Source organism: Nannobrachium achirus, assembly GCF_963921795.1.
Source record: "Nannobrachium achirus genome assembly, chromosome: 11".
Taxonomy (NCBI): Eukaryota; Metazoa; Chordata; class Actinopteri; order Myctophiformes; family Myctophidae; genus Nannobrachium; species Nannobrachium achirus.
Window position 1 is genome coordinate 28,154,141 of NC_137820.1, and position 26,086 is coordinate 28,180,226.

General features: G+C 38.8%; 1 protein-coding gene across 1 annotated transcript in view; it reads right to left on the reverse strand.

Moving 5' to 3' along the window:
* Positions 1–26,086, reverse strand: part of b4galnt4a (beta-1,4-N-acetyl-galactosaminyl transferase 4a) — a gene marked incomplete at both ends in the record, with an annotated part of 477,817 nt that overhangs the window by 28,180 nt on the left and 423,551 nt on the right. The window contains one exon of the mRNA XM_080736977.1: positions 1,702–1,799. Within this exon, the coding sequence (XP_080593103.1) occupies positions 1,702–1,799 (98 nt within the window). The remainder of the gene's footprint in view (positions 1–1,701; positions 1,800–26,086) is intronic.

The following is a 26,086-nucleotide window of genomic DNA, read 5'->3' on the forward strand; positions in this document are numbered from 1 at the left end:
GAGCTGTGTGGGACACATGGACAACATGGAATACATCACTACCACCATAGAGCTGTGTGGGACACATGGACAACATGGAATACATCACTACCACCATAGAGCTGTGTGGGACACATAGACAACATGGAATACATCACTACCACCATAGAGCTGTGTGGGACACATAGACAACATGGAATACATCACTACCACCATAGAGCTGTGTGGGACACATAGACAACATGCAATACATCACTACCACCATAGAGCTGTGTGGGACACATAGACAACATGGAATACATCACTACCACCATAGAGCTGTGTGGGACACATAGACAACATGGAATACATCACTACCACCATAGAGCTGTGTGGGACACATGGACAACATGGAATACATCACTACCACCATAGAGCTGTGTGGGACACATAGACAACATGGAATACATCACTACCACCATAGAGCTGTGTGGGACACATAGACAACATGGAATACATCACTACCACCATAGAGCTGTGTGGGACACATGGACAACATGGAATACATCACTAATCATTATGTCCTCGGACTTAAGTTTTCAGCTTTCAGTTTTCTTGTAGGTGACAGGCGGGAGGCCTTCCTCCAATCTAGCCCTGAAACAGGACGGTCGTTGATAATCTGACGTACGACCGTCCTGGTTGACCCTTTACTTCGGTTTGCGGACGTGAATCCGTTTGTGTCTACAAACTACACAAACGTTCAAATTTCACAAACAAAGTGCTTAATAAAGTCACAACCGATAGCTTACCTTGGCCGGCAATGTAGAAATACTGGCCGGTATTGCGTTCTTTAATAAAAAATCAAACCTCGGTTCGAAGTGGAGCGGTGAATTTGAGCAGCTGTACCCTATGTGAGTGAGTGAGTGAGTAAACTGTGCCTGTGAGTGAGTGGTGAGTGTGCCTGGCCTGCACAAAACAGCGCCCCTCCTTTAACTAGTGTGTTGTGTGTGGCCACTCAAGGTATTGCCAGGCTACGGACATGGCCAGCCAGCCACCCACCCAGCCAGCCAGCCACCCAGCCACCCAGCCACCCACATACCCACGGACATACCTGTCTATTGGGAGCGCTTTCACCGCTCCAAAAGCCTTTTTTATCAGATCGTTTCATGTTTTCCCATGTATTTCCGGACACATTTTTGGCCACGCCCACATCTCTGTGTTCAATAGATGGGGTTGGTGCGCATGAGGAACACCAGGAAATACATGGGAAAATATAACACGATCGGATGAAAAGGCTTTTTATTAAAGCCATCGCTTGTGACTTTATTAAGCACTTTGTTTGTGAAATTTTAACGGATTCGCGTCCGCAAACCGAGGTAAAGGGTCAACCAGGGCGGTCGTACGTCAGATTATCAACGACCGTCCTGTTTCAGGGCTACCTCCAATCATGATCAAGTGGGGGCTGGCCTGGGTGCTTATAAGGCCTGCCCCCACTCGACCCCACTCTATCCTTATTGGGGGAAAACCTGTCTCCTCCACCAAAACTGAAACTGCTTTTTTCTCCTCACAGGGGATACTTTTTGACTAAGGTAGCCTATAAAACAAGGCTTAAGTGATTAGAACCAGAAAAAGACAACACTTTTTGCCATATATCACGACATCCAAAATTCCAGGTGATATCTGGTCTCAAATCAGGCTAATGGATAATAGCTGTGACGTCCATACAGCATAGTGTAGGCCTACCTCACACGGTCCTTACTCCAGTCTCTGTCCATCTGTCCGTCCCTCTGGGGGAAATGTCTCCTCTCTCTGCGGAGCACCATGCTGTTCACAGCTCCCACCTGCACCACAACACAACGTTGTTCACACAGGTATCTCCATATTTCAACTTTATATGTTTTTATTTTCGTAAAATGAATGCCCTACTTCGGGCATTAAGAGTGTCATGCACTGTTGTGATGAAAAGAGAGCTGAGCCAGAAGGCAACGCTCTTGATATACTGAGCAATCTTCGTTAAACCCTGTAGCAACTCATAATGTAATAACTGCTCATAATGTAATAAGGGCTCATAATGTAATAAAAAAAATGTAATAAAAACTCATAATGTAATAATCAGCTCATAATGTAATAAAAAAACGAGCGCATAACGTAATAACAGCTTTTTCAATAATGTAATAATGTTTAATGTGTTACATTAAGAACCTCCACATAGGAGGCTCATAATGTAATAAAACTTAATAATGTAATAATGTATTTTTATTACGTTATGAGCTGATTATTACATTATGAGCTTTTATTACATTTTAATTATTACATTATGCACTTGTTTTTTATTACATTATGAGCTGATTATTACATTATGAGTTTTTATTACATTTCTTATTACATTATGAGCTCTTATTACATATGAGCCGTTATTACATTATTGGTTGCTACACACCTAGCTCTGGTCCATCGCTTTCACCTCCCGCATTGCTCCCGGTGAAGCTCTGACAGACCCGTCGGGAAACGCATGGACTCGAGATTGTCGGCCCCGCCGAGCGCTCAATACTAGTGAAAATAAACAAAACCGTTTCACTACTCACCAAACCAAAGGTCGTTTTGCGCTGTTGAAAGTCTATTCTCCGTGGTGGTGAACCCCTCAGCACCCCACCTACTCTGTAAAATACATTATTTTTGTCATGAAATAAAGTGCATCCAACTCGACCGCCGCTTATTTCCGGGTTGTGAACCATTGTATCTGTGGTGGCCGCTAGGTGGCTCGAGGTGGGTGCGTTTTTTTTCTTGACAAAAATAATGTATTTTACAGAGTAGGTGGGGTGCTGAGGGGTTCACCACCGCGGAGAATAGACTTTCAACAGCGCAAAACGACCTTTGGTTTGGTGAGTAGTGAAACGGTTTTGTTTATTTTCACTAGTATTGAGCGCTCGGCGGGGCCGACAATCTCGAGTCCATGCGTTTCCCGACGGGTCTGTCAGAGCTTCACCGGGAGCAATGCGGGAGGGGAAAGCGATGGACCAGAGCTACTACACACCCTGCCAACTTTGTTGATGAAGAATGGAGAAACTATCTGCTAAACATGCAGCAAATGAATACCTATGGGGATCATTTAACTGTACAACGAATATCCACAACATATTGTTGCATCAACACTGGTGTTGATGCAACATCGATAACACACACTCAAAGAGCCCAGGAAGCAGAGGAGAGCGCACCACTTCGATCTGTCCAGACTTAAAACCAGAGTGAGGTACAGGTCAGGGCCAACGTGAGGTACTGGGTCAGGGCCAGAGTGAGGTACAGGTCAGGGCCAGAGTGAGGTACTGGGTCAGGGCCAGAGTGAGGTACCTGGTCAGGGCCACAGTGAGGGCCAGACTTGGGGCGAGAGTGAGGGCCAGATCGTAGTGATGTTCTCTCCTCTGCTTCCTGGACTCTTTGAATCAAGTGTGTGACTGGTCCATCAAGGCTTACATAATGGTCCCCATGACCTTCGGCAAAGTGGCCCAGAACTAGCAATGGCAGACTGTCGTCATACTGACCACATGGGGATATTATCGATGTTGCATCAACACCCAGTGTCGATACAATCACGAACTGTACGTTGAACATTGTGGAAGCTCTTTGTATAGTTAATGGTTCTACACCGTGCTTTTAAAAATAACGTAATCATTTAAAAATAATATAACATTGTTTGTGTCCCAAAAAAACGTTTTTCAAAAGGTTTGAGGCTAAATTACCACTCCTGAATACAGAGCCCCTGTCATTTCTGCCTGGCTTTCAGAGCATTTTCAGCTGCAGTACCACCTTGTCCTGAGTGGGAGTACTGCGCTATTGAACCAGTTTTGGCCGCACACTCCTCCCCACCTCCTGCTCAGCAGGCCTGCCCACCCCTCCCCAACCCTCTCCCAGCTCCTCCTGCCTCCTTCTCAGGCCTGCCCACCCCTCCCCAACCCCACTCAGCACACAATCGGACCTAAAATCAGACAGCCCGTTCTGAAACCTGCTTCCATAGATCTGCCCATAAACTGAGAAAGACACAATGGTCAGAAATAGGACTTTGTGAGGATAGAACCTGCTGGTGGGACACCCAAAAAAATACATAAAAATTGGAAAAATGAAAATTCATGGTGTATTCCCTTTAAATGGTCCCTATATGTATTCATTTGCTGCATGTTTAACAGACAGTTGCTCCATTCTTCATCAACAAAGTTGGCAAGGTTTGTTACCCGCAACCAATAATGTAATAACAGCTCATAATGTAATATTTTTTTAATAAAAACTCATAATGTAATAATCAGCTCATAATGTAATAAAAACTAGCTCATAATGTAACTAGAAAAATATTGTTCCTTCGAAACAATTGTGGGCTCGCTTCAAGCCGGAAAACAATGGCTATAAAAGCACAAAATGTCAAGATCGCAGGCAGTGCTCTCTTTGACGTTACTGACGTCAAAGATTGGTCCATTTTGTTCCAAAAATGTGTTGTGCAAAAGTTGACCCGCTGGTGGCGCTATAACAGGCCAATGTGAGAAGGTTGGTATCTGTTCCTTGACCTATTGGGAATGTGCTTGCAAGATTTCACGCACATCCCAGGCTGTGTTCATGATTTGAGGTGTTTTTGGCTTTGGCCACTTTATCGCTGCTTGCAGCTATATTTATTATTATTATTTTATAATTTTTTTGTGTGCACTTCATAGGCATGTTAGATAAAGGTCCTTAGATTGCATGCAAATTGCAAAAAAATCCTAGAATAAAAACGGGTTTAAGCGTTTTACAAACTGCTCAAAATTATATAGTGCCCCCCTTTGGCCATTTGGGGTAAGATTGGTTTCAGTGATATTTGAACTAACCCTCTACACTATTTTGTCATGAAAATGTGACTTTGCATGTATGTTTTAGAGGCAGAAGAATAATTTGCATAAAAATGCAATATTGTTTGAATTATTTAAAAAAGCATGTTTCAATGTTAAAGAAATCCGATCTGACAGATCTTTAGATATCGGTCCAAAGTTCACGTAAAAAAAGTTTTGTGCACGTGATGCGAAAATTCCAGAATAAAAGCGGGTTTACGCGTTTTACAAACTGCTCAAAATGGCGGATAATTGAAGGGCGGAGCTTACTTAACAACGACACAGATGTCTTCCGCTTGAGTCAAAGCACGCGTGTAACAAGTTGCATGTCTTCAAACGAAACGAGTCATGACTTATGCCCGTTTGAAGTTTGAATTTTCAAACGCTTCGTATAGCGCCCCCCTTTGGCCGATTGGAATAAAATTGGTTTCAGTGATACTTTGACTAACCCTCCACATCTTTGCCAAATGCCATGAACGTGTAACTTTGCATGTATGATTTAGAGGCCGAAGAATAATTTGCATAAAAACGCAATATTGATTGAAGTATTAAAAAATTATATTTCACTTTAAAAAAAATCTGGTTGATCAATCTGACCGTATTGGTCCAAAGTTCATGTGAAAAAAGTTTTGTGCACTTGACACGAAAATCCCAGGAGGAGATAGATTTTTACTGTTTTTCATATAATTCCGAATTGTGGGAGACCTAAAGGTCAGAGGTCAAAAGTTAGAGGGTAAAAGTTGTTCGGCATGAGGAGACGCATACGTGTATACAGGTTTCATGGCTGGACCTCAAACACAGCATGAGCTATACCTGTTCAAAGTTCGCACTTTCGAAGGCTTCCTACAGCGCCACCATTTGGCCGATTGCTATAGAAAATAATAGCACACTTCGCCACTGTAAACTGAACACATTGATGTTTTTATTTTCATTTTCTCACTAAGTATGTAGGAGTAGAAAGGAACCGAAGTTTTTGATACTTGCACTAGTATATAAATAAAGAAATAATGACAATATCTAAAGTGTGCTCGCCTTATAGGCGAGCCCACAACTAGAAAAATATTGTTCCTTCGAAACAATTGTGGGCTCGCTTCAAGCCGGAAAACAATGGCTATAAAAGCACAAAATGTCAAGATCGCAGGCAGTGCTCTCTTTGACGTTACTGACGTCAAAGATTGGTCCATTTTGTTCCAAAAATGTGTTATGCAAAAGTTGACCCGCTGGTGGCGCTATAACAGGCCAATGTGAGAAGGTTGGTATCTGTTCCTTGACCTATTGGGAATCTGCAAGATTTCACGCACATCCCAGGCTGTGTTCATGATTTGAGGTGTTTTTGGCTTTGGACACTTTATCGCTGCTTGCAGCTATATTTATTATTATTATTTTATAATTTTTTTGTGTGCACTTCATAGGCATGTTAGATAAAGGTCCTTAGATTGCGTGTAGAATGTTTCATGCAAATTGCAAAAAAAATCCTAGAATAAAAACGGGTTTAAGTGTTTTACAAACTGCTCAAAATTATATAGCGCCCCCCTTTGGCCATTTGGGGTAAGATTGGTTTCAGTGATATTTGAACTAACCCTCTACACTATTTTGTAATGAAAATGTGACTTTGCATGTATGTTTTAGAGGCAGAAGAATAATTTGCATAAAAATGCAATATTGTTTGAATTATTTAAAAAAGCATGTTTCAATGTTAAAGAAATCCGATCTGACAGATCTTTAGATATTGGTCCAAAGTTCACGTAAAAAAAGTTTTGTGCACGTGACGCGAAAATTCCAGAATAAAAGCGGGTTTACGCGTTTTACAAACTGCTCAAAATGGCGGAAAATCGAAGGGCGGAGCTTACTTAACAACGACACAGATGTCTTCCGCTTGAGTCAAAGCACGCGTGGAACAAGTTGCATGTCTTCAGACGAAACGAGTCATGACTTATGCCCGTTTGAAGTTTGAATTTTCAGACGCTTCGTATAGCGCCCCCCTTTGGCCGATTGGAATAAAATTGGTTTCAGTGATACTTTGACTAACCCTCCACATCTTTGCCAAATGCCATGAACGTGTAACTTTGCATGTATGATTTAGAGGCCGAAGAATAATTTGCATAAAACCGCAATATTGATTGAATTATTAAAAAATTATATTTCACTTTAAAAGAAATCCGACCAGACTAGTTTGACCGTATTGGTCCAAAGTTCATGTGAAAAAGGTTTTGTGCGCGTAACGCAAAAATCCCAGGAGGAGATAGATTTTTACTGTTTTTTATATAATTCAAAATTCTGGGGGATCTAAAGGTCAGAGGTCAAAAGTCAGAGCGTAAAAGTTGTTCGGCATGAGGAGACGCATACGTGTATACAGGTTTCATGACTGTACGTATAACAGAGCATGAGCTCTATCTGTTCAAAGTTCGCAATTTCGAAGGCTTTCTACAGCGCCACCATTTGGCCGATTGCTGTAAAAAATAATAGCACACTTCGCCACTGTAAGCTGAACACATTGATGTTTTTATTTTCATTTTCTGTCTAAGTATGTAGGAGTAGAAAGGAACCGAAGTTTTGAGGAGAACTTGATATGACGGTTAGATATTGTCACTAGAAAAATATTGTTCCTTCGAAACAATTGTGGGCTCGCTTCAAGCCAGAAAACAATGGCTATAAAAGTACAAAATGCCAAGATCGCAGGCAGTGCTCTCTTTGACGTTACTGACGTCAAAGATTGGTCCATTTTGTTCCAAAAATGTGTTGTGCAAAAGTTGACCCGCTGGTGGTGCTATAACAGGCCAATGTAAGAAGGGTGGTATCTGTTCCTTGACCTATTGGGAATGTGCTTGCAAGATTTCACGCACATTGCAGGCTGTGTTCATGATTTGAGGTGTTTTTGGCTTTGGCCACTTTATCGCTGCTTGCAGCTATATTCATTATTATTTTTTTTGTGTGTGTGTGTGCACTTCATAGGCATATTAATTAGATAAAGGTCCTTAGATTGTGTGTAGAATGTTTCATGCAAATTGCAAAAAAATAATCCTAACGGGTTTAAGCGTTTCACAAACTGCTCAAAATGATATAGCGCCCCCCTTTGGCCAATTGGGGTAAGATTGGTTTTAGTGATATTTGGACTAACACTCTACATCTTTGCCAAATGCCATGAACATGTTACTTTGCATGTATGATTTAGAGGCAGAAGAATAATTTGCATAAAACTGCAATATTCATTGAATTTATTTTAAAAAGCATGTTTCAATTTTAAAGAAATCCGATCTGACAGATCTTTAGATATCGGTCCAAAGTTCACGTAAAAAAAGTTTTGTGCACGTGGAGCGAAAATTCCAGAATAAAAGCGGGTTTACGCGTTTTACAAACTGCTCAAAATGGCGGAAAATCGAAGGGCGGAGCTTACTTAACAAAGACACAGATGTCTTCCGCTTGAGTCAAAGCACGCGTGTAAGCAAGTTGCATGTCTTCAAACGAAACGAGGCATGACTTATGCCCGTTTAAAGTTTGAATTTTCAAACGCTTCGTATAGCGCCCCCCTTTGGCCGATTGGAATAAAATTGGTTTCAGTGATACTTTGACTAACCCTCTACATCTTTGCCAAATGCCATGAACGTGTAACTTTGCATGTATGATTTAGAGGCCGAAGAATAATTTGCATAAAACCGCAATATTGATTGAATTATTAAAAAATTATATTTCCCTTTAAAAGAAATCCGCCGAGACTAGTTTGACCGTATTGGTCCAAAGTTCATGTGAAAAAAGGTTTTGTGCGCGTTATGCAAAAATCCCAGGAGGAGATAGATTTTTACTGTTTTTCATTTAATTCAAAATTCTGGGGGATCTAAAGGTCAGAGGTCAAAAGTCAGAGCGTAAAAGTTGTTCGGCATTAGGAGACGCATACGTGTATACAGGTTTCATGGCTGGACCTCAAACACAGCATGAGCTATACCTGTTCAAAGTTTGCACTTTCGAAGGCTTCCTACAGCGCCACCATTTGGCCGATTGCTGTAAAAAGTAATAGCACACGTCGCCACAGTAAGATGAATACATTGATGTTTTTATTTTCATTTTCTCACTAAGTATGTAGGAGTAGAAAGGAACCGAATTTTTTTGATACTTGCACTGACTGCCTGCCTAGTATAGAAATAATGACAATATCTAAAGTGTGCTCGCCTTATAGGCGAGCCCACAACTAGAAAAATATTGTTCCTTCGAAACAATTGTGGGCTCGCTTCAAGCCGGAAAACAATGGCTATAAAAGCACAAAATGTCAAGATCGCAGGCAGTGCTCTCTTTGACGTTACTGACGTCAAAGATTGTTCCATTTTGTTCCAAAAATGTGTTGTGCAAAAGTTGACCCGCTGGTGGCGCTATAACAGGCCAATGTGAGAAGGTTGGTATCTGTTCCTTGACCTATTGGGAATGTGCTTGCAAGATTTCACGCACATCCCAGGCTGTGTTCATGATTTGAGGTGTTTTTGGCTTTGGACACTTTATCGCTGCTTGCAGCTATATTTATTATTATTATTTTATAATTTTTTTGTGTGCACTTCATAGGCATGTTAGATAAAGGTCCTTAGATTGCGTGTAGAATGTTTCATGCAAATTGCCAAAAAAATCCTAGAATAAAAACGGGTTTAAGCGTTTTTCAAACTGCTCAAAATTATATAGCGCCCCCCTTTGGCCATTTGGGGTAAGATTGGTTTCAGTGATATTTGAACTAACCCTCTACACTATTTTGTCATGAAAATGTGACTTTGCTTGTATGTTTTAGAGGCAGAAGAATAATTTGCATAAAAATGCAATATTGTTTGAATTATTTAAAAAAGCATGTTTCAATGTTAAAGAAATCCGATCTGACAGATCTTTAGATATCGGTCCAAAGTTCATGTAAAAAAAAGTTTTGTGCACGTGACGCGAAAATTCCAGAATAAAAGCGGGTTTACGCGTTTTACAAACTGCTCAAAGTGGCGGAAAATCGAAGGGCGGAGCTTACTTAACAACGACACAGATGTCTTCCGCTTGAGTCAAAGCACGCGTGTAACAAGTTGCATGTCTTCAAACGAAACGAGTCATGACTTATGCCCGTTTGAAGTTTGAATTTTCAGACGCTTCGTATAGCGCCACCCTTTGGCCGATTGGAATAAAATTGGTTTCAGTGATACTTTGACTAACCCTCCACATCTTTGCCAAATGCCATGAACGTGTAACTTTGCATGTATGATTTAGAGGCCGAAGAATAATTTGCATAAAACCGCAATATTGATTAAATTATTAAAAAATTATATTTCACTTTAAAAAAAATCTGGTTGATCAATCTGACCGTATTGGTCCAAAGTTCATGTGAAAAATGTTTCGTGCGCGTAACGAAAAAAACCCAGGAGGAGATAGATTTTTACTGTTTTTCATATAATTCCGAATTGTGGAAGACCTAAAGGTCAGAGGTCAAAAGTTAGAGGGTAAAAGTTGTTCGGCATGAGGAGACGCATAAGTGTATAAAGGTTTCGTGGCTGTATGTATAACACAGCATGAGCTATACCTGTTCAAAGATCGCACTTTCGAAGGCTTCCTACAGCGCCACCATTTGGCCGATTGCTGTATAAAGTAATAGCACACATCGCCACTGTAAGCTGAACACATTGATGTTTTTATTTTCATTTTCTCACTAAGTATGTAGGAGTAGAAAGGAACCGAAAATCCCGTCTACTTACTAGATAAATAAATAAATAAATAATGACAATATCTAAAGTGTGCTCGCCAGGTACTGGCGAGCCCACAACTAGAAAAATATTGTTCCTTCGAAACAATTGTGGGCTCGCTTCAAGCCAGAAAACAATGGCTATAAAAGTACAAAATGTCAAGATCGCAGGCAGTGCTCTCTTTGACGTTACTGACGTCAAAGATTGGTCCATTTTGTTCCAAAAATGTGTTGTGCAAAAGTTGACCCGCTGGTGGCGCTATAACAGGCCAATGTAAGAAGGGTGGTATCTGTTCCTTGACCTATTGGGAATGTGCTTGCAAGATTTCACGCACATTGCAGGCTGTGTTCATGATTTGAGGTGTTTTTGGCTTTGGCCACTTTATCGCTGCTTGCAGCTATATTTATTATTTTTATTTTTTTGTGTGTGTGCACTTCATAGGCATATTACATAAAGGTCCTTAGATTGTGTGTAGAATGTTTCATGCAAATTGCAAAAAAAAATCATAACGGGTTTAAGCGTTTCACAAACTGCTCAAAATGATATAGCGCCCCCCTTTGGCCAATTGGAGTAAGATTGGTTTTAGTGATATTTGGACTAACACTCTACATCTTTGCCAAATGCCATGAACATGTTACTTTGCATGTATGATTTAGAGGCAGAAGAATAATTTGCATAAAACTGCAATATTCATTGAATTTATTTAAAAAAGCATGTTTCAATTTTAAAGAAATCCGATCTGACAGATCTTTAGATATTGGTCCAAAGTTCACGTAAAAAAAGTTTTGTGCACGTGGAGCGAAAATTCTAGAATAAAAGCGGGTTTACGCGTTTTACAAACTGCTCAAAATGGCGGAAAATCGAAGGGCGGAGCTTACTTAACAACGACACAGATGTCTTCTGCTTGAGTCAAAGCACGCGTGTAACAAGTTGCATGTCTTCAAACGAAACGAGTCATGACTTATGCCCGTTTGAAGTTTGAATTTTCAAACGCTTCGTATAGCGCCCCCCTTTGGCCGATTGGAATAAAATTGGTTTCAGTGATACTTTGACTAACCCTCCACATCTTTGCCAAATGCCATGAACGTGTAACTTTGCATGTATGATTTAGAGGCCGAAGAATAATTTGCATAAAACCGCAATATTGATTGAATTATTAAAAAATTATATTTCACTTTAAAAAAAATCTGGTTGATCAATCTGACCGTATTGGTCCAAAGTTCATGTGAAAAAAGTTTTGTGCACTTGACGCGAAAATCCCAGGAGGAGATAGATTTTTACTGTTTTTCATATAATTCCGAATTGTGGGAGACCTAAAGGTCAGAGGTCAAAAGTTAGAGGGTAAAAGTTGTTCGGCATGAGGAGACGCATAAGTGTATACAGGTTTCATGGCTGTATGTATAACACAGCATGAGCTATACCTGTTCAAAGATCGCACTTTCGAAGGCTTCCTACAGCGCCACCATTTGGCCGATTGCTGTAAAAAGTAATAGCACACTTCGCCACAGTAAACTGAACACATTGATGTTTTTATTTTCATTTTCTCACTAAGTATGTAGGAGTAGAAAGGAACCGAAAATCCCGTCTACTTACTAGATAAATAAACTAGAAGAGAAAATTTCTAAGAAATTTTAAGTGTGCCTGCAGCTCGCTAAGTCTGTGCAACCTTCTGTAGCGGTTGGTGTTAGCATTAGCGTTATTTCATTTGACGCAACCCGCGTGTCTGTATGACAAACGGTTCACGAGATCAAGGGTCACTTCCTGTTTGGTGAGGGGCACTTCCTGTTTGGCGAAATAGGCCCCAATTAAGGTCATGGACGATTAATGAATTAAAGCTGCAAGCAGCGATGACCAGGCCCTCGCAGCTCTACCCACGTCACAAGGCCAGCAGCCAATCAGAAACCAAACAGGAAGTCAGCCATTTCGACTAATTAGTGGCGTTTTGGAGCATTTTTGGCCGTTATCACGGGTCGCACTTTAACGACAGTTTTTTGAGAAAAAATTGTTTTGTGAGAAAAAAAATTTGAGAAAAAAACTTTTTTGAGAAAAAGAAATTTTGAAAAAAAAATTGTGAGAAAAAAAAATCTTGAGAAAAAAAAATGTGAGAAAAAATTTTTTTGAGAAAAAAATAATTTTGAGAAAACAATTTTGAGAAAAAAAATTTTTGAGAAAAAAAAAATTGAGAAAAAAAAATTTTGAGAAAAAAAAAATTAGAGAAAAAAATTGAGAAAAAAAATTTGAGGAAAAAAAAATTTAGAGAAAAAAATTGAGAAAAAAAAAATTTGAGAAAAAAAAATTTTTGAGAAAAAAAATTTGAGAAAAAAATAATTTTGAGAAAAAAATTGAGAAAAAAAAAATTTGAGAAAAAAAATTAGAGAAAAAAAAAATTGAGAAAAAAAATTTTTGAGAAAAAAAAAAATTTGAGAAAAAAAAATTGAGAAAAAAAAAATTTGAGAAAAAAAAATTTGAGAAAAAAAAAATTTGAGAAAAAAAAATTTGAGAAAAAAAAATTGAGAAAAAAAAAATTTGAGAAAAAAAAAATTGAGAAAAAAAAATTTGAGAAAAAAAGAAAAGGTATGACACCAGCCGCAAGTCTGTACGACAAACGGTTCATGAGTTATAGAGGCACTTCCTGTTTGGTGAAGGGCACTTCCTGTTAAAGAGGGGGCGAGGCTTAATCAATTACAGCTCATCCCTATTGGTCGGAAAAAGACCAAAGTTGTGTGAGCATTTTACATTTTAAATGACGTTGCTAGGCAAAAGTATGGCAGAGTTATGTGGCGCCAAAGTTTCTGGGTTTTTTTCGGAGTCCCCCATTCAAAGTCAATGGAGTTTTTGGGCGTTGTTTTTTGCGAATTACATCGCAATCGTAAAGCGGATCGGAAAGAAAAGTAATAGCACACCATTCCCGGCCGAGCCGCACATTTTGATGTATATATTGCGGGGGTGGCGTAAATCGTGCGGCAGTTATTACGTGCCGAAGTTTCCCCCATTCTAAGTCAATGGGGTTTTTTGGCGTCGTTTTTTGCGAATTACGTCGCACTGGTAACGCGGATCGGAAAGAAAAGTAATAGCAACCTATTCCCGGCCGAGCCGCACGTTTTGATGTATATATTGCGTGGGTGGCGTAAATTGTGCGGCAGTTATTACGTGCAGAAATTTGTGGCGAAACTATGGACTTAATTAAGTATGGCGGATTACAATAAGTGTTTTGCCATTGCGTTGCATGGCAGGCACACTTAATAAATAAATAATGACAATATCTAAAGTGTGCTCGCCAGGTACTGGCGAGCCCACAATAATTAAAATGTAATAAAAGCTCATAATGTAATAATCAGTTCATAATGTAATAAAAAATACATTATTGTGGGCTCGCCTATAAGGCGAGCACACTTTAGATATTGTCATTGTGGGCTCGCCTATAAGGCGAGCACACTTTAGATATTGTCAAATTATTAGTGTGGTTGCCCTAACAGGGCAACACACTATAGTTCTAGGGAAACTTTATTTATTATTATTATTATTCTTTGGGGGATAAACTTTTTTTCGGCGCGTTTCACCGCCCACAGTTTTTGCGCCACACACTCGCGCCATATGTCAAATCGACCGGCTTCATCGGGAATCGTGTGCTATCATTTTTCTAAGAGAAAGGTTGTATCGTTTAATTGATATGAATTTATTAGTGAATTAATTTCCCCCATTGACTTATAATGGGAATAGCAAAAACTCACATTCAATTATTTTCTCTCTCTTAAACCATAGGGTCTAAAGTTTCAAAACTTGGAGAGGAGATTCATAATAATTTTAAGAATTAATTAAAAAATAATTACATCATTCGGCCACATGGTGGCGCTATAACACCCCACTTTACGTTTTGCCCTATAACTCTTGAACCGTAGGTCGGAAAATTAAAATAATTTTTTCCCTGGATTCCTTGGGTCATGACGCATCTCCCCATATAGGCCACGCCCATTTGCGTCAGGATAGATTTTCCGCCATTTTGAATTTTCTTCAAAACACACTTTTTGCTCCTTTTCCCACATATTTTCTCCAAACGTCACAAAAAACGGTACACAAGATCTCTGAACCCACGCGATAAACATAACCAAGCGATATTTCGATAGTCCATACCGTTCGTCCGGAACACGCTTCCGAAGTTAGCGAGAGGGGCCCGTTTTGCAATAAATAGCCATAAATCACAAACGAAACATACAGTCAACGCCAAATTTTAACCACAAGTGCCGGGTGGTATACTGAACGAATCCCCAAAAACATTTCCACTTCGACCCATAGGGGGCGCCACAACCATGCAAAACGTAACCGTTTCGGTCCAAAACACGTTTTTCAGGGGGAACGTCCCTCTCAAAACGAAACACAAAGGATCTCGGGAGCGACAGGACAACGTAATTGCTTGGCGAAACATGTGGGAGGAGCCTATTTCTTAAAAACAAGACGCCGTATCCTTACATCACAAACGCAGGATCCGAACAGCACCTTTTAGAATAGGCCCTGACGGTATCCGTCCCGACGTCCTCTCCCTCGGGCCCCGGCGTTTTCCTCGGGGTCCCGGAGGCGCGTCCCCGCCGCTCGCGCCGGGGCGGGGCTGGCAACCACACTCGCAATTTCCCAAATTGCACATTTTCTAGTTTCTATACTATACTAGAGCAAGTTCTCCTCAAAACTTCGGTTCCTTTCAACTCCTACATACTTAGTGAGAAAATGAAAATAAAAACATCAATGTGTTCGGTTTACAGTGGCGAAGTGTGCTATTATTTTTTAAAGCAATCGGCCAAATGGTGGCGCTGTAGGAAGCCTTCGAAAGTGCGATCTTTGAACAGGTATAGCTCATGCTGTGTTATACATACAGCCATGAAACCTGTATACACGTATGCGTCTCCTCATGCCGAACAACTTTTAGCCTCTGACTTTTGACCTCTGACCTTTAGATCTCCCACAATTTGGAATTATATGATAAACAGTAAAAATCTATCTCCTCCTGGGATTTTCGCGTTACGCGCACGAAACTTTTTTCACATGAACTTTGGACCAATACGGTCAGATTGATCAACCAGATTTCTTTTAAAGTGAAATATAATTTTTTAATAATTCAATCAATATTGCGGTTTTATGCAAATTATTCTTCGGCCTCTAAATCATACATGCAAAGTTACACGTTCATGGCATTTGGCAAAGATGTGGAGGGTTAGTCAAAGTATCACTGAAACCAATTTTATTCCAATCGGCCAAAGGGGGGCGCTATACGAAGCATTTGAAAATTCAAACTTCAAACGGGCATAAGTCATGACTCGTTTCGTTTGAAGACATGCAACTTGTTACACGCGTGCTTTGACTCGAGCGGAAGACATCTGTGTCGTTGTTAAGTAAGCTCCGCCCTTTGATTTTCCGCCATTTTGAGCAGTTTGTAAAACGCGTAAACCCGCTTTTATTCTGGAATTTTCGCTCCACGTGCACAAAACTTTTTTTACGTGAACTTTGGACCGATATCTAAAGATCTGTCGGATCGGATTTCTTTAAAATTTAAACATGCTTTTTTAAATAAATTCAATGAATATTGCAGTTTTATGCAAATTATTCTTCTGCCTCTAAATCATACATGCAAAGTAACATGTTCATGGCATTTGGCAAAGATGTAGAGTGTTAGTCCAAATATCACTAAAACCAATCTTACCCCAATTGGCCAAAGGGGGGCGCTATATCATTTTGAGCAGTTTGTGAAACGCTTAAACCCGTTAGGATTTTTTTTCGCAATTTGCATGAAACATTCTACACACAATCTAAGGACCTTTATCTAATATGCCTATGAAGTGCACACACACAAAAAATATAATAATAATTATAAATATAGCTGCAAGCAGCGATAAAGTGGCCAAGGCTAAAAACACCTCAAATCATGAACACAGCCTGCAATGTGCGTGAAATCTTGCAAGCACATTCCCAATAGGTCAAGGAACAGATACCACCCTTCTCACATTGGCCTGTTATAGCGCCACCAGCGGGTCAACTTTTGCACAACACATTTTTGGAACAAAATGGACCAATCTTTGACGTCAGTAACGTCAAAGAGAGCACTGCCTGCAATCTTGACATTTTGTACTTTTATAGCCATTGTTTTCTGGCTTGAAGCGAGCCCACAATTGTTTCGAAGGAACAATATTTTCTAGTTATTTATTTATCTAGTAAGTTCTCCTCAATACTTTGGCACCTTTCTACTCCTACATACTTAGTGAGAAAATGAAAATAAAAACATCAATGTGTTCAGCCTACAGTGGCGACGTGTGCTATTATTTTATACAGCAATCGGCCAAATGGTGGCGCTGTTGGAAGCCTTCGAAAGTGCGAACTTTGAACAGGTATAGCTCATGCTGTGTTTGAGGTAAAGCCATGAAACCTGTATACACTTATGCGTCTCCTCATGCCGAACAACTTTTACCCTCTAACTTTTGACCTCTGACCTTTAGGTCTCCCACAATTCGGAATTATATGAAAAACAGTAAAAATCTATCTCCTCCTGGGATTTTCGCGTCAAGTGCACAAAACTTTTTTCACATGAACTTTGGACCAATACGGTCAGATTGATCAACCAGATTTTTTTTAAAGTGAAATATAATTTTTTAATAGTTCAATCAATATTGCGGTTTTATGCAAATTATTCTTCGGCCTCTAAATCATACATGCAAAGTTACACGTTCATGGCATTTGGCAAAGATGTGGAGGGTTAGTCAAAGTATCACTGAAACCAATTTTATTCCAATCGGCCAAAGGGGGGCGCTATACGAAGCGTCTGAAAATTCAAACTTCAAACGGGCATAAGTCATGACTCGTTTCGTTTGAAGACATGCAACTTGTTACACGCGTGCTTTGACTCAAGCGGAAGACATCTGTGTCGTTGTTAAGTAAGCTCCGCCCTTCAATTTTCCGCCATTTTGAGCAGTTTGTAAAACGCGTAAACCCGCTTTTATTCTGGAATTTTCGCGTCACGTGCACAAAACTTTTTTTTACGTGAACTTTGGACCGATATCTAAAGATCTGTCAGATCGGATTTCTTTAACATTGAAACATGCTTTTTTAAATAATTCAAACAATATTGCATTTTTATGCAAATTATTCTTCTGCCTCTAAAACATACATGCAAAGTCACATTTTCATGACAAAATAGTGTAGAGGGTTAGTTCAAATATCACTGAAACCAATCTTACCCCAAATGGCCAAAGGGGGGCGCTATATAATTTTGAGCAGTTTGTAAAACGCTTAAACCCGTTTTTATTCTAGGATTTTTTTTGCAATTTGCATGAAACATTCTACACGCAATCTAAGGACCTTTATCTAACATGCCTATGAAGTGCACACAAAAAAATTATAAAATAATAATAATAAATATAGCTGCAAGCAGCGATAAAGTGTCCAAAGCCAAAAACACCTCAAATCATGAACACAGCCTGGGATGTGCGTGAAATCTTGCAAGCACATTCCCAATAGGTCAAGGAACAGATACGAACCTTCTCACATTGGCCTGTTATAGCGCCACCAGCGGGTCAACTTTTGCACAACACATTTTTGGAACAAAATGGACCAATCTTATACGTCAGTAACGTCAAAGAGAGCACTGCCTGCGATCTTGACATTTTGTGCTTTTATAGCCATTGTTTTCTGGCTTGAAGCGAGCCCACAATTGTTTCGAAGGAACAATATTTTTCTAGTTACATTATGAAGTTGTATTACATTATGAGCCTCCTATGTGGAGGTTCTTAATGTAACACATTATTACATTATTACATTATTGAAAAATCTGTTATTACGTTATGCGCTCGTTTTTTTATTACATTATGAGCTGATTATTACATTATGAGTTTTTATTACATTTTTTTTATTACATTATGAGCCCTTATTACATTATGAGCAGTTATTACATTATGAGTTGCTACAAACCCTACTCTCACTTATGGTCATGAAGTGTGAGTCATGACCGAAAGAATAAGATTGTGACTACAAGCGGACAAAATGAGTTTTCTCAAGACAGGTGGCCGGGGCTCTCCCTTAGAGAGATTCAGAGTAGAGCCGCTGCTCCTTGACTTGGAAAGGAGCCAGGTGGTTCGGACATCCACCACGGATGCCTCCCGAGCGTCTACCTAGGGAGGTCCTCGATGCACGTCCCACTGGGAGGAGAACCCCAGGCAGACCAAGGACCAGATGGAGACTCACTTAAAGCAGTGGTTCTCAACCTGTGGGTCGGGACCCCCAGGGGGTCCCCAAATTATTTTGGGGGGTCTCCAGATGATTAACTTAATATGCTACGTTGTTTTCTCACTCAACAGTAAACAAACCAACATAAAGTGTAAGTGTATAGAGGGTATATGCACATTTCCAAATGTGACAATTTAAGGATTTTTAATACCTCTAAAATGACGAATTAAACATTGGCCAAATTGTCAAAATTTAGAAGCAGAAATTGTGAAAATAGTCGATCTACATGCTCACAACGCCTCGCAACGCGAGGCATTGTGAGCATGTATTTTCACAATAGAACCGTGTTGTACAAAATGTAATGCCTCAACTCTTAGTACTCGTCAGGGTTCTCTCGCCAATTCTAATATGATTATTTTAGGGGTGACGGCCTGAAAAGGTTGGGAACCACTGACATAAAGGGACGTGAAACCCCAAAATCACTTTTTCTATATATCAATGAGTCACTTGTGACTCATTGTGGGCTCGCCTGGAAGGCGAGCACACGTATGTTATCTTCATTATTGTGGGCTCGCCTATAAGGCGAGCACACTTTAGATATTGTCATTGTGGGCTCGCTGAAGGCGAGTCCAGCTTGTTATACCCCAGTTTATATTTATTTATTTATTTATTTCTAACTTCCAAGGTTCCGTACCCTTTCTTCGTCCGCTTTCAACTCCCTCACACTTTGTGCTACAAACTTCGTTCCAACTTCAACATGTTCAGCTTTCTACAGTGATGTGTGCTTGTATTTTTCTTTTCAAAATATTTCATATTTTTGGAAATATTTAACTTTTAAACTTTAATTTTTCCTCCTTATAATGGGAGTCTATGTAGAAAAGTGCCCACTTTTCTGGTGCAAATTCTTTGTGCTCTTATAGCTCTTTCATACTTTCACATAAAAACCTCGTTCCAACTTTGAAATGTTCAGCGAGGTTTGAAGTTTCATTGTTGTTTTAATAATTTTGAAAAAAAGTTTATACTGTTTGAAATATTTAACTTTATTCATAAATCTTTCATCCCATAGAGAATGAATGGGATCTGACTTTAACATTTTTACTTTTTCACTAAACTTTATAGCCTCATTACTCTGGCATACATTTACGTAGGAACGCGATTCAAACTTCAAAAAAAAAATTATTTTCAACATTTTTTTTTTTTCAACATTTTTTTTTTTTCAAATTTTTTTTTTCAAATTTTCATATTTTTAAAAAAAAAAAAAAAAATTTCAAATTTTTTTTTTCTCAAAATTCTTTTTTTTTTCCAAAAAAAAATTTCTTTTTTCAAAACTTTTTTTCAAAAAACTTTTTTTTTCAAAAAACTTTTTTTTTCAAAAAACTTTTTTTTTCAAAAAACTTTTTTTTTCAAAAAACTTTTTTTTTCAAAAAACTTTTTTTTTTCAAAAAACTTTTTTTTTTCAAAAAACTTTTTTAAAAAAATTTTTTTCAAAAAAATTTTTTTTTCAAAAAATTTTTTTCTTCAAAAAAATTTTTTTTTTCAAAACTTTTTTTTTTCAAAAAACTTTTTTTTTTCAAAAAACTTTTTTTTCAAAAAACTTTTTTTTTTCAAAAAACTTTTTTTTTTCAAAAAACTTTTTTTTTTCAAAAAACTTTTTTTCAAAAAACTTTTTTTCAAAAAACTTTTTTTTTCAAAAAACTTGCGCTTAAATGCATTTTCTACTATTACTTCATAACAGTTTCGAGCGAGCCCACGCAGTTTCTGCAGGAACTGCTTTTCTAGTTATTTATCTATCAACCAGAGCATATCAAGTTCTCCTCAATACTTTGTCCGCTTTCAACTCCTACATACTTAGTGAGAAAATGAAAATAAAAACATCAATGTGTTCAGTTTACAGTGGCGAAGTGTGCTATTATTTTCTATAGCAATCGGCCAAATGGTGGCGCTGTAGGAAGCCTTCGAAAGTGCGAACTTTGAACAGGTATAGCTCATGCTGTGTTTGAGGTCCAGCCATGAAACCTGTATACACGTATGCGTCTCCTCATGCCGAACAACTTTTACCCTCTAACTTTTGACCTCTGACCTTTAGGTCTCCCACAATTCGGAATTATATGAAAAACAGTAAAAATCTATCTCCTCTTGGGATTTTCGCGTCAAGTGCACAAAACTTTTTTCACATGAACTTTGGACCAATACGGTCAGATTGATCAACCAGATTTTTTTTAAAGTGAAATATAATTTTTTAATAATTCAATCAATATTGCGGTTTTATGCAAATTATTCTTCGGCCTCTAAATCATACATGCAAAGTTACACGTTCATGGCATTTGGCAAACATGTGGAGGGTTAGTCAAAGTATCACTGAAACCAATTTTATTCCAATCGGCCAAAGGGGGGCGCTATACGAAGCGTTTGAAAATTCAAACTTCAAACGGGCATAAGTCATGACTCGTTTCGTTTGAAGACATGCAACTTGTTACACGCGTGCTTTGACTCGAGCGGAAGACATCTGTGTCGTTGTTAAGTAAGCTCCGCCCTTCAATTTTCCGCCATTTTGAGCAGTTTGTAAAACGCGTAAACCCGCTTTTATTCTGGAATTTTCGCTCCACGTGCACAAAACTTTTTTTACGTGAACTTTGGACCGATATCTAAAGATCTGTCAGATCGGATTTCTTTAAAATTGAAACATGCTTTTTTAAATAAATTCAATGAATATTGCAGTTTTATGCAAATTATTCTTCTGCCTCTAAATCATACATGCAAAGTAACATGTTCATGGCATTTGGCAAAGATGTAGAGTGTTAGTCCAAATATCACTAAAACCAATCTTACCCCAATTGGCCAAAGGGGGGCGCTATATCATTTTGAGCAGTTTGTGAAACGCTTAAACCCGTTAGGATTTTTTTTTGCAATTTGCATGAAACATTCTACACACAATCTAAGGACCTTTATCTAATATGCCTATGAAGTGCACACACACAAAAAAATAAAATAATAATGAATATAGCTGCAAGCAGCGATAAAGTGGCCAAAGCCAAAAACAACTCAAATCATGAACACAGCCTGCAATGTGCGTGAAATCTTGCAAGCACATTCCCAATAGGTCAAGGAACAGATACCACCCTTCTTACATTGGCCTGTTATAGCGCCACCAGCGGGTCAACTTTTGCACAACACATTTTTGGAACAAAATGGACCAATCTTTGACGTCAGTAACGTCAAAGAGAGCACTGCCTGCGATCTTGACATTTTGTACTTTTATAGCCATTGTTTTCCGGCTTGAAGCGAGCCCACAATTGTTTCGAAGGAACAATATTTTTCTAGTTGTGGGCTCGCCTATAAGGCGAGCACACTTTAGATATTGTCATTATTTCTATACTAGGCAGGCAGTCAGTGCAAGTATCAAAACACTTTGGTTCCTTTCTACTCCTACATACTTAGTGAGAAAATGAAAATAAAAACATCAATGTGTTCAGTTTACAGTGGCGAAGTGTGCTATTATTTTTTATAGCAATCGGCCAAATGGTGGCGCTGTAGGAAGCCTTCGAAAGTGCGAACTTTGAACAGGTATAGCTCATGCTGTGTTTTAGGTACAGCCATGAAACCTGTATACACGTATTCGTCTCCTCATGCCGAACAACTTTTACGCTCTGACTTTTGACCTCTGACCTTTAGATCCCCCAGAATTTTGAATTATATGAAAAACAGTAAAAATCTATCTCCTCCTGGGATTTTTGCATAACGTGCACAAAACTTTTTTCACATGAACTTTGGACCAATACGGTCAAACTAGTCTCGGTGGATTTCTTTTAAAGTGAAATATATATTTTTTTAAATTCAATCAATATTGCGGTTTTATGCAAATTATTCTTCAGCCTCTAAATCATACATGCAAAGGTACACGTTCATGGCATTTGGCAAAGATGTGGAGGGTTAGTCAAAGTATCACTGAAACCAATTTTATTCCAATCGGCCAAAGGGGGGCGCTATACGAAGCGTTTGAAAATTCAAACTTCAAACGGGCATAAGTCATGACTCGTTTCGTTTGAAGACATGCAACTTGTTACACGCATGCTTTGACTCAAGCGGAAGACATCTGTGTCGTTGTTAAGTAAGCTCTGCCCTTCGATTTTCCGCCATTTTGAGCAGTTTGTAAAACGCGTAAACCCGCTTTTATTCTGGAATTTTCGCTCCACGTGCACAAAACTTTTTTTACGTGAACTTTGGACCGATATCTAAAGATCTGTCAGATCGGATTTCTTTAAAATTGAAACATGCTTTTTTAAATAAATTCAATGAATATTGCAGTTTTATGCAAATTATTCTTCTGCCTCTAAATCATACATGCAAAGTAACATGTTCATGGCATTTAGCAAAGATGTAGAGTGTTAGTCCAAATATCACTAAAACCAATCTTACCCCAATTGGCCAAAGGGGGGCGCTATATCATTTTGAGCAGTTTGTGAAACGCTTAAACCCGTTAGGATTTTTTTTTGCAATTTGCATGAAACATTCTACACACAATCTAAGGACTTTTATCTAATATGCCTATGAAGTGCACACACACACACACAAAAAAAAATAATGAATATAGCTGCAAGCAGCGATAAAGTGGCCAAAGCCAAAAACACCTCAAATCATGAACACAGCCTGCAATGTGCGTGAAATCTTGCAAGCACATTCCCAATAGGTCAAGGAACAGATACCACCCTTCTTACATTGGCCTGTTATAGCGCCACCAGCGGGTCAACTTTTGCACAACACATTTTTGGAACAAAATGGACCAATCTTTGACGTCAGTAACGTCAAAGACAGCACTGCCTGCGATCTTGACATTTTGTACTTTTATAGCCATTGTTTTACGGCTTGAAGCGAGCCCACAATTGTTTCGAAGGAACAATATTTTTCTAGTGACAATATCTAACCGTCATATCAAGTTCTCCTCAAAACTTCGGTTCCTTTCTACTCCTACATACTTAGACAGAAAATGAAAATAAAAACATCAATGTGTTCAGCTTACAGTGGCGAAGTGTGCTATTATTTTTTACAGCAATCGGCCAAATGGTGGCGTTGTAGGAAGCCTTCGAAAGTGCGAACTTTGAACAGATAGAGCTCATGCTCTGTTATACGTACAGTCATGAAACCTGTATACATGTATGCGTCTCCTCATGCCGAACAACTTTTACGCTCTGACTTTTGACCTCTGACCTTTAGATCCCCCAGAATTTTGAATTATATAAAAAACAGTAAAAATCTATCTCCTCCTGGGATTTTTGCGTTACGCGCACAAAACTTTTTTCACATGAACTTTGGACCAATATGGTCAAACTAGTCTGGTCGGATTTCTTTTAAAGTGAAATATATTTTTTTAATAATTCCATCAATATTGCGGTTTTATGCAAATTATTCTTCGGCCTCTAAATCATACATGCAAAGTTACACGTTCATGGCATTTGGCAAAGATGTAGAGGGTTAGTCAAAGTATCACTGAAACCAATTTTATTCCAATCGGACAAAGGGGGGCGCTATACGAAGCGTTTGAAAATTCAAACTTCAAACGGGCATAAGTCATGACTCGTTTCGTTTGAAGACATGCAACTTGCTTACACGCGTGCTTTGACTCGAGCGGAAGACATCTGTGTCTTTGTTAAGTAAGCTCCGCCCTTAGATTTCCCACCATTTTGAGCAGTTTGTGAAACGCTTAAACCCGCTTTTATTCTGGAATGTTCGCGTCACGTGCACAAAACTGTTTTTATGTGAACTTCGGACCGATATCTAAAGATCTGTCAGATCGGATTTTTTTAAAATTGAAACATGCTTTTTTAATAAATTCAATGAATATTGCAGTTTTATGCAAATTATTCTTCTGCCTCTAAATCATGTATGCAAAGTAACATGTTCATGGTATTTGGCAAAGATGTAGAGTGTTATTCCAAATATCACTGAAACCAATTTTACCCCAATTGGCCAAAGGGGGGCGCTATATCATTTTGAGCAGTTTGTGAAACGCTTAAACCTGTTAAGATTTTTTTTGCAATTTGCATGAAACATTCTACACACAATCTAAGAACCATTATCTAATATGCCTATGAAGTGCACACACACAAAAATAATATTAATAATAATAATAATAAATATAGCTGCAAGCAGCCATAAAGTGGCCAAGGCCAAAAACACATCAAATCATGAACACAGCCTGCAATGTGCGTGAAATCTTGCAAGCACATTACCAATAGGTCAAGGAACAGATACCACCCTTCTCACATTGGCCTGTTATAGCGCCACCAGTGGGTCAACTTTTGCACAACACATTTTTGGAACAAAATGGACCAATCTTTGACGTCAGTAACGTCAAAGAGATCACTGCCTGCGATCTTGACATTTTGTACTTTTATAGCCATTGTTTTCCGGCTTGAAGAGAGCCCACAATTGTTTCGAAGGAACAATATTTTTCTAGTGACAATATCTAACCGTCATATCAAGTTCTCCTCAAAACTTCGGTTCCTTTCTACTCCTACATACTTAGTGAGAAAATGAAAATAAAAACATCAATGTGTTCAGCTTACTGTGGCGACGTGTGCTATTACTTTTTACAGCAATCGGCCAAATGGTGGCGCTGTAGGAAGCCTTCGAAAGTGCGAACTTTGAACAGGTATAGCTCATGCTCTGTTATACGTACAGCCATGAAACCTGTATACACGTATGCGTCTCCTCATGCCGAACAATTTTTACGCTCTGACTTTTGACCTCTGATCTTTAGATCCCTCAGAATTTGGAATTATATGAAAAACAGTAAAAATCTATCTCCTCCTGGGATCTTTGCGATACGCGCATGAAACTTTTTTCACATGAACTTTGGACCAATACGGTCAAACTAGTCTCGGCGGATTTCTTTTAAAGTGAAATATATTTTATTAATAATTCAATCAATGTTGCGGTTTTATGCAAATTATTCTTCGGCCTCTAAATCATACATGCAAAGTTACACGTTCATGGCATTTGGCAAAGATGTGGAGGGTTAGTCAAAGTATCACTGAAACCAATTTTATTCCAATCGGCCAAAGGGGGGCGCTATACGAAGCGTTTGAAAATTCAAACTTCAAACGGGCATAAGTCATGACTCGTTTCGTTTGAAGACATGCAACTTGTTACACGCGTGCTTTGACTCGAGCGGAAGACATCTGTGTCGTTGTTAAGTAAGCTCCGCCCCCCGATTTTCCGCCATATTGAGCAGTTTGTAAAACGCGTAAACCCGCTTTTATTCTGGAATTTTCACTCCACGTGCACAAAACTTTTTTTACGTGAACTTTGGACCGATATCTAAAGATCTGTCAGATCGGATTTCTTTAAAATTGAAACATGCTTTTTAAAATAAATTCAATGAATATT